Raw genomic sequence first — 10596 nt, 5'->3', positions numbered from 1 at the left:
CTATCAGTAGGTCATCTCTATTATAGTCTCTCTTCTACATCTCTATCAGTAGGTCATCTCTATTCTAGTCTCTCTTCTCCAGCTCCATCAGTAGGTCATCTCTATTCTAGTCTCTCTTCTCCAGCTCTATCAGTAGGTCATCTCTATTCTAGTCTCTCTTCTCCAGCTCTATCAGTAGGTCATCTCTATTATAGTCATCTCTATCAGTAGGTCATCTCTATTCTAGTCTCTCTTCTCCAGCTCCATCAGTAGGTCATCTCTATTATAGTCTCTCTTCTCCAGCTCTATCAGTAGGTCATCTCTATTATAGTCTCTCTTCTCCAGCTCTATCAGTAGGTCATCTCTATTCTAGTCTCTCTTCTCCAGCTCCATCAGTAGGTCATCTCTATTATAGTCTCTCTTCTCCAGCTCTATCAGTAGGTCATCTCTATTCTAGTCTCTCTTCTCCAGCTCTATCAGTAGGTCATCTCTATTCTAGTCTCTCTTCTCCAGCTCTATCAGTAGGTCATCTCTATTATAGTCTCTCTTCTCCAGCTCTATCAGTAGGTCATCTCTATTCTAGTATCTCTTCTCCAGCTCTATCAGTAGGTCATCTCTATTCTAGTCTCTCTTCTCCAGCTCCATCAGTAGGTCATCTCTATTCTAGTCTCTCTTCTCCAGCGCTATCAGTAGGTCATCTCTATTCTAGTCTCTCTTCTCCAGCTCCATCAGTAGGTCATCTCTATTATAGTCTCTCTTCTCCAGCTCCATCAGTAGGTCATCTCTATTCTAGTATCTCTTCTCCAGCTCTATCAGTAGGTCATCTCTATTCTAGTCTCTCTTCTCCAGCTCCATCAGTAGGTCATCTCTATTCTAGTCTCTCTTCTCCAGCTCTATCAGTAGGTCATCTCTATTCTAGTCTCTCTTCTCCAGCTCTATCAGTAGGTCATCTCTATTATAGTCTCTCTTCTACATCTCTATCAGTAGGTCATCTCTATTCTAGTCTCTCTTCTCCAGCTCCATCAGTAGGTCATCTCTATTCTAGTCTCTCTTCTCCAGCTCTATCAGTAGGTCATCTCTATTCTAGTCTCTCTTCTCCAGCTCTATCAGTAGGTCATCTCTATTATAGTCTCTCTTCTCCAGCTCTATCAGTAGGTCATCTCTATTCTAGTCTCTCTTCTCCAGCTCCATCAGTAGGTCATCTCTATTATAGTCTCTCTTCTCCAGCTCTATCAGTAGGTCATCTCTATTATAGTCTCTCTTCTCCAGCTCTATCAGTAGGTCATCTCTATTCTAGTCTCTCTTCTCCAGCTCTATCAGTAGGTCATCTCTATTATAGTCTCTCTTCTCCAGCTCTATCAGTAGGTCATCTCTATTCTAGTCTCTCTTCTCCAGCTCTATCAGTAGGTCATCTCTATTCTAGTCTCTCTTCTCCAGCTCCATCAGTAGGTCATCTCTATTATAGTCTCTCTTCTCCAGCTCTATCAGTAGGTCATCTCTATTCTAGTATCTCTTCTCCAGCTCTATCAGTAGGTCATCTCTATTCTAGTCTCTCTTCTCCAGCTCCATCAGTAGGTCATCTCTATTCTAGTCTCTCTTCTCCAGCTCTATCAGTAGGTCATCTCTATTATAGTCTCTCTTCTACAGCTCCATCAGTAGGTCATCTCTATTATAGTCTCTCTTCTCCAGCTCTATCAGTAGGTCATCTCTATTCTAGTCTCTCTTCTCCAGCTCTATCAGTAGGTCATCTCTATTCTAGTCTCTCTTCTCCAGCTCCATCAGTAGGTCATCTCTATTCTAGTCTCTCTTCTCCAGCTCCATCAGTAGGTCATCTCTATTCTAGTCTCTCTTCTCCAGCTCTATCAGTAGGTCATCTCTATTCTAGTCTCTCTTCTCCAGCTCTATCAGTAGGTCATCTCTATTATAGTCTCTCTTCTACATCTCTATCAGTAGGTCATCTCTATTCTAGTCTCTCTTCTCCAGCTCCATCAGTAGGTCATCTCTATTCTAGTCTCTCTTCTCCAGCTCCATCAGTAGGTCATCTCTATTCTAGTCTCTCTTCTCCAGCTCCATCAGTAGGTCATCTCTATTATAGTCTCTCTTTTACATCTCTATCAGTAGGTCATCTCTATTATAGTCTCTCTTCTCCAGCTCTATCAGTAGGTCATCTCTATTATAGTCTCTCTTCTCCAGCTCTATCAGTAGGTCATCTCTATTATAGTCTCTCTTTTACATCTCTATCAGTAGGTCATCTCTATTATAGTCTCTCTTCTCCAGCTATATCAGTAGGTCATCTCTATTATAGTCTCTCTTCTCCAGCTCCATCAGTAGGTCATCTCTATTATAGTCTCTCTTTTCCAGCTTCATCAGTAGGTCATCTCTATTATAGTCTCTCTTCTCCAGCTCCATCAGTAGGTCATCTCTATTATAGTCTCTCTTCTCCAGCTCCATCAGTAGGTCATCTCTATTATAGTCTCTCTTCTCCAGCTCCATCAGTAGGTCATCTCTATTCTAGTCTCTCTTCTCCAGCTCCATCAGTAGGTCATCTCTATTATAGTCTCTCTTCTCCAGCTCTATCAGTAGGTCATCTCTATTATAGTCTCTCTTCTCCAGCTCCATCAGTAGGTCATCTCTATTATAGTCTCTCTTTTCCAGCTCCATCAGTAGGTCATCTCTATTCTAGTCTCTCTTCTCCAGCTCCATCAGTAGGTCATCTCTATTATAGTCTCTCTTCTCCAGCTCTATCAGTAGGTCATCTCTATTCTAGTCTCTCTTCTCCAGCTCCATCAGTAGGTCATCTCTATTATAGACTCTCTTCTCCAGCTCTATCAGTAGGTCATCTCTATTCTAGTCTCTCTTCTCCAGCTCATCAGTAGGTCATCTCTATTATAGTCTCTCTTCTCCAGCTCTATCAGTAGGTCATCTCTATTCTAGTCTCTCTTCTCCAGCTCCATCAGTAGGTCATCTCTATTATAGTCTCTCTTTTCCAGCTCCATCAGTAGGTCATCTCTATTCTAGTCTCTCTTCTCCAGCTCCATCAGTAGGTCATCTCTATTATAGTCTCTCTTCTTCAGCTCTATCAGTAGGTCATCTCTATTCTAGTCTCTCTTCTCCAGCTCCATCAGTAGGTCATCTCTATTATAGTCTCTCTTCTCCAGCTCTATCAGTAGGTCATCTCTATTCTAGTCTCTCTTCTCCAGCTTCATCAGTAGGTCATCTCTATTATAGTCTCTCTTCTCCAGCTCTATCAGTAGGTCATCTCTATTCTAGTCTCTCTTCTCCAGCTCCATCAGTAGGTCATCTCTATTATAGTCTCTCTTCTCCAGCTCTATCAGTAGGTCATCTCTATTCTAGTCTCTCTTCTCCAGCTCATCAGTAGGTCATCTCTATTATAGTCTCTCTTCTCCAGCTCTATCAGTAGGTCATCTCTATTCTAGTCTCTCTTCTCCAGCTCCATCAGTAGGTCATCTGAATATTATAGTCTCTCTTCTCCAGCTCCATCAGTAGGTCATCTCTATTATAGTCTCTCTTCTCCAGCTCCATCAGTAGGTCATCTCTATTATAGTCTCTCTTCTCCAGCTCTATCAGTAGGTCATCTCTATTCTAGTCTCTCTTCTCCAGCTTCATCAGTAGGTCATCTCTATTATAGTCTCTCTTCTCCAGCTCTATCAGTAGGTCATCTCTATTCTAGTCTCTCTTCTCCAGCTCCATCAGTAGGTCATCTCTATTATAGTCTCTCTTCTCCAGCTCTATCAGTAGGTCATCTCTATTCTAGTCTCTCTTCTCCAGCTTCATCAGTAGGTCATCTCTATTATAGTCTCTCTTCTCCAGCTCTATCAGTAGGTCATCTCTATTCTAGTCTCTCTTCTCCAGCTCCATCAGTAGGTCATCTCTATTATAGTCTCTCTTCTCCAGCTCCATCAGTAGGTCATCTCTATTATAGTCTCTCTTCTCCAGCTCCATCAGTAGGTCATCTGTATTAAGATACTTAAAAGAAGGACGCAAACAAATTCTTTGTAATACCTACATGTTGGTGGCGCCCCTCTTTGATCAAATCAACCCCCATCTTCTCTCTCTCTCTAATCTTTCTCCCCGACCCCCGATCCTACTACCCTAACCCTAACCCGACCCCCGATCCTACTAGATGCGTCAGGGGAGCGTTCCTGGTGAATGCAGCACGGGGAGGGCTGGTGGATGAGAAGGCCCTGGCTCAGGCCCTGAAGGAGGGGAGGATACGTGGCGCTGCCCTGGACGTGCACGAGATAGAACCCTTCAGGTGAGACACACAGTGCACGAGATAGAACCCTTCAGGTGAGACACACAGTGCACGAGATAGAACCCTTCAGGTGAGACACACAGTGCACGAGATAGAACCCTTCAGGTGAGACACACAGTGCACGAGATAGAACCCTTCAGGTGAGACACACAGTGCACGAGATAGAACCCTTCAGGTGAGACACACAGTGCACGAGATAGAACCCTTCAGGTGAGACACACAGTGCACGAGATAGAACCCTTCAGGTGAGACACACAGTGCACGAGATAGAACCCTTCAGGTGAGACACACAGTGCACGAGATAGAACCCTTCAGGTGAGACACAGTGCACGAGATAGAACCCTTCAGGTGAGACACACAGTGCACGAGATAGAACCCTTCAGGTGAGACACAGTGCACGAGATAGAACCCTTCAGGTGAGACACAGTGCATGAATGCACGAACACACACACACACACACACACACACACACACACACACACACACACACACACACACACACACACACACACACACACACACACACACACACACACACACACACACACACACACACACACACACACACACACAAGTGGACGTCCTCTCTACAGAACCATTGAAGTGAGACACACAGTGGATGAGGATATAGTTAACCTGACAGTAACACCTCAGTATAGTTTACCTGACAGTAACACCTCAGTATAGTTAACCTGATAGTACCACCTCAGTAACACCTCAGTACCTGACAGTAACACCTCAGTTTACCTGACAGTAACACCTCAGTATAGTTAATCTGACAGTAACACCTCAGTATAGTTTACCTGATAGTAACACCTCAGTATAGTTTACCTGATAGTAACACCTCAGTATAGTTTACCTGACAGTAACACCTCAGTAACACCTCAGTACAGTTAACCTGACAGTAACACCTCAGTAACACCTCAGTATAGTTAACCTGACAGTAACACCTCAGTAACACCTCAGTATAGTTTACCTGACAGTAACACCTCAGTATAGTTTACCTGACAGTAACACCTCAGTATAGTTAACCTGATAGTACCACCTCAGTATAGTTTACCTGACAGTAACACCTCAGTATAGTTTACCTGACAGTAACACCTCAGTAACACCTCAGTATAGTTAACCTGATAGTAACACCTCAGTATAGTTAACCTGATAGTAACACCTCAGTATAGTTAACCTGATAGTAACACCTCAGTATAGTTAACCTGACAGTAACACCTCAGTATAGTTAACCTGACAGTAACACCTCAGTATAGTTAACCTGACAGTAACACCTCAGTATAGTTAACCTGATAGTAACACCTCAGTATAGTTAACCTGACAGTAACACCTCAGTATAGTTAACCTGACAGTAACACCTCAGTATAGTTAACCTGACAGTAACACCTCAGTATAGTTAACCTGACAGTAACACCTCAGTATAGTTAACCTGACAGTAACACCTCAGTATAGTTTACCTGATAGTAACACCTCAGTAACACCTCAGTATAGTTTACCTGACAGTAACACCTCAGTATAGTTTACCTGACAGTAACACCTCAGTAACACCTCAGTATAGTTAACCTGACAGTAACACCTCAGTATAGTTTACCTGATAGTAAGACCTCAGTATAGTTTACAGATAATAACACCTCAGTATAGTTTACCTGACAGTAACACCTCAGTATAGTTAACCTGACAGTAACACCTCAGTATAGTTTACCTGACAGTAACACCTCAGTAACACCTCAGTATAGTTTACCTGATAGTAACACCTCAGTATAGTTTACCTGACAGTAACACCTCAGTATAGTTTACCTGACAGTAACACCTCAGTATAGTTTACCTGACAGTAACACCTCAGTATAGTTTACCTGACAGTAACACCTCAGTAACACCTCAGTATAGTTTACCTGATAGTAACACCTCAGTATAGTTAACCTGACAGTAACACCTCTTCCAGTGTCAGTGAGCTCTGTTGTCAGGGAGATATGTTGTCAGGGAGATATGTTGCCAGGGAGATATGTTGTCAGGGAGATATGTTGTCAGGGAGTTATGTTGTCAGGGAGATATGGTGTCAGGGAGTTATGTTGTCAGGGAGTTATGGTGTCAGGGAGTTATGGTGTCAGGGAGTTATGTTGTCAGGGAGTTATGGTGTCAGGGAGTTATGTTGTCAGGGAGTTATGTTGTCAGGGAGTTATGTTGTCAGGGAGATATGTTGTCAGGGAGATATGTTGTCAGGGAGTTATGTTCTCAGGGAGATATGTTAGGGAGTTATGTTGTCAGGGAGATATGTTGTCAGGGAGTTATGGTGTCAGGGAGTTATGTTGTCAGGGAGATATGTTGTCAGGGAGTTATGTTGTCAGGGAGATATGTTGTCAGGGAGATATGTTGTCAGGGAGATATGTTGTCAGGGAGATATGTTGTCAGGGAGTTATGTTGTCAGGGAGATATGTTGTCAGGGAGATATGTTGTCAGGGAGATATGTTGTCAGGGAGATATGTTGTCAGGGAGTTATGTTGTCAGGGAGATATGTTGTCAGGGAGATATGGTTCTACTGTGAACACACATCAACAAGATGTCAACAGAGGACCTGTAATCCCACACTACAGTGGCTCATATCAGTGACACCTTCACACACAACCCTTGGACCAGGGCACAGAGGGTGAGTTGGGAGGACTGAGGGAAGAAGAAGGAGAGGAAGTCTCAGCATCTGTTATCAGGGAAGGAGAGGAGATGAGAAGATGAAGAGAGGAGATGAAGAGAGGAAATGAAGAGAGGAAATGAAGAGAGGAGATGAAAGGAGGAGATGAGGAAAGGAGATTAGATGAAGAGGCCACTGCCTGATTTGGGTCTGATACTTGTTCTCTCTACAACCACCCCCCCACCCCCACCCCCAACCCTCCCCCTCTCTAGTTTTGCTACAGGCCCTCTGAAGGATGCTCCCAACCTGATCTGTACACCACACACAGCCTGGTACAGTGAACAGGCTTCTCTGGAGATGAGAGAGGCAGCTGCCACCGAGATACGAAGAGCCATCAGCGGTACGCCTGTTCCCCAGCACCTCATTGGTCAGGAACCCTGTTCCCCAGCACCTCATTGGTCAGGAACCCTGTTCCCCAGCACCTCATTGGTCAGGAACCCTGTTCCCCAGCACCTCACTAGTCAGGAACCCTGTTCCCCAGCACCTCATTGGTCAGGAACCCTGTTCCCCAGCACCTCATTGGTCAGGAACCCTGTTCCCCAGCACAGAACTAGTCAGGAACCCTGTTCCCCAGCACCTCACTAGTCAGGAACCATGTTCCCCAGCACCTCATTAGTCAGGAACCCTGTTCCCCAGCAGGGTTGTAGTACACAACTTCAAACCAGACTTCATGTCAATAGTAGTGCACTATATAGGGAATAGGGCTGTAGTATAGAGTAGTGTACTATATAGGGAATAGGGCTCTAGTATAAAGTAGTGCACTATATAGGGAATAGGGCTGGAGTATAAAGTAGTGCACTATATAGGGAATAGGGCTGTAGTATAAAGTAGTGCACTATATAGGGAATAGGGCTGTAGTATAAAGTAGTGCACTATATAGGGAATAGGGCTGTAGTATAAAGTAGTGCACTATATAGGGAATAGGGCTGTAGTATTAAGTAGTGCACTATATAGGGAATAGGGCTGCAGTATAGAGTAGTGTACTATATAGGGAATAGGGCTGTAGTATAAAGTAGTGGACTATATAGGGAATAGGGCTGTAGTATAAAGTAGTGGACTATATAGGGAATAAGGCTGTAGTATAAAGTAGTGGACTATATAGGGAATAAGGCTGTAGTATAAAGTAGTGTACTATATAGGGAATAGGGCTGTAGTATAAAGTAGTGGACTATATAGGGAATAGGGCTGTAGTATAAAGTAGTGGACTATATAGGGAATAAGGCTGTAGTATAAAGTAGTGTACTATATAGGGAATAGGGCTGTAGTATAAAGTAGTGCACTATACAGGGAACAGGTTGCCATTTGGGATCCAACCCTTGCCTCCCAGATAACATCCACATTGTGAAATAACAACTTTAATGAGTGATTGTGTTGCTAGGCAACACTTCCGGTCAACCGTTTTAGAACACCTACTCGTTCCAGGGTTTTTATTTTATTTGTTACTATTTTCTATTTTTTCTACATTGTAGAATAATAGTGAAAACAATAAAACTATGAAATAACACATGTGGAATCATGTAGTAACCAAACGAAAGTGTTAAACAAATCAAATATATATTTTATATTTGAGATTCTTCAAGTAGCCACCCTTTGCCTTGATGACAGCTTTGCACACTCTTGGCATTCTCTCAACCAGCTTCATGAGCTAGTCACCTGGAATGCATTTCAATTAACATGTGTGCCTTGTTATAAGTTAATTTGTGGAATTTATTTCCTTCTTAAGTTAACATCTACCCATCCCATAGTTAACATCTACCCATCCCATAGTTAACATCTACCCACCCCATAGTTAACATCTACCCATCCCATAGTTAACATCTACCCATCCCATAGTTAACATCTACCCATCTACCCATCCCATAGTTAACATCTACCCATCCCATAGTTAACATCTACCCATCTACCCATCCCATAGTTAACATCTACCCATCCCATAGTTAACATCTACCCATCCCATAGTTAACATCTACCCATCCCATAGCTAACATCTACCCATCCCATAGTTAACATCTACCCATCCCATAGTTAACATCTACCCATCCCATAGTTAACATCTACCCATCCCATAGTTAACATCTACCCATCCCATAGTTAACATCTACCCATCCCATAGTTAACATCTACCCATCCCATAGTTAACATCTACCCACCCCATAGTTAACATCTACCCATAGTTAACATCTACCCATCCCATAGTTAACATCTACCCATCCCATAGTTAACATCTACCCATCTACCCATCCCATAGTTAACATCTACCCATCCCATAGTTAACATCTACCCATCCCATAGTTAACATCTACCCATCCCATAGTTAACATCTACCCACCCCATAGTTAACATCTACCCATAGTTAACATCTACCCACCCCATAGTTAACATCTACCCATCTACCCATCCCATAGTTAACATCTACCCATCCCATAGTTAACATCTACCCATCCCATAGTTAACATCTACCCACCCCATAGTTAACATCTACCCATAGTTAACATCTACCCATCTACCCATCCCATAGTTAACATCTACCCATCCCATAGTTAACATCTACCCATAGTTAACATCTCTCCATCCCATAGTTAACATCTACCCATAGTTAACATCTCTCCATCCCATAGTTAACATCTACCCATCCCATAGTTAACATCTACCCATCTACCCACCCCATAGTTAACATCTACCCATCCCATAGTTAACATCTACCCATCTACCCATCCCATAGTTAACATCTACCCATCCCATAGTTAACATCTACCCACCCCATAGTTAACATCTACCCATAGTTAACATCTACCCACCCCATAGTTAACATCTACCCATAGTTAACATCTACCCATCCCATAGTTAACATCTACCCATCCCATAGTTAACATCTACCCATCCCATAGTTAACATCTACCCATCCCATAGTTAACATCTACCCATCCCATAGTTAACATCTACCCATCCCATAGTTAACATCTACCCATCCCATAGTTAACATCTACCCATAGTTAACATCTACCCATCCCATAGCTAACATCTACCCATCCCATAGTTAACATCTACCCATAGTTAACATCTACCCACCCCATAGTTAACATCTACCCATCCCATAGTTAACATCTACCCATCCCATAGTTAACATCTACCCATCCCATAGTTAACATCTACCCATCCCATAGTTAACATCTCTCCATCCCATAGTTAACATCTACCCATCCCATAGTTAACATCTACCCATCTACCCATCCCATAGTTAACATCTACCCATCCCATAGTTAACATCTACCCATCCCATAGTTAACATCTACCCATCTACCCATCCCATAGTTAACATCTACCCATCTACCCATCCCATAGTTAACATCTACCCATCTACCCATCCCATAGTTAACATCTACCCATCTACCCATCCCATAGTTAACATCTACCCATCCCATAGTTAACATCTACCCATCTACCCATCCCATAGTTAACATCTACCCATCCCATAGTTAACATCTACCCATCCCATAGTTAACATCTACCCATCCCATAGTTAACATCTACCTATCCCATAGTTAACATCTACCCATCCCATAGTTAACATCTACCCATCCCATAGTTAACATCTACCCATCCCATAGTTAACATCTACCCACCCCATAGTTAACATCTACCCATCCCATAG

General features: G+C 42.9%; 1 protein-coding gene across 1 annotated transcript in view; it reads left to right on the top strand.

The window, feature by feature from the left end:
• The window catches only part of LOC124023157 (C-terminal-binding protein 2-like), a 64630-nt gene that overhangs the window by 37487 nt on the left and 16547 nt on the right, over positions 1–10596 (top strand). The window contains exons 5-7 of the mRNA XM_046337695.1: positions 3937–3944; positions 4124–4255; positions 7157–7284. Coding sequence (XP_046193651.1) covers positions 3937–3944; positions 4124–4255; positions 7157–7284 — 268 coding nt within the window. The remainder of the gene's footprint in view (positions 1–3936; positions 3945–4123; positions 4256–7156; positions 7285–10596) is intronic.

Source organism: Oncorhynchus gorbuscha, unplaced genomic scaffold, assembly GCF_021184085.1.
Source record: "Oncorhynchus gorbuscha isolate QuinsamMale2020 ecotype Even-year unplaced genomic scaffold, OgorEven_v1.0 Un_scaffold_1519, whole genome shotgun sequence".
NCBI lineage: Eukaryota > Metazoa > Chordata > Actinopteri > Salmoniformes > Salmonidae > Oncorhynchus > Oncorhynchus gorbuscha.
The sequence above is the reverse complement of the archived record's forward strand: the minus strand, read 5'-3'. Positions and strand labels throughout refer to the sequence as shown.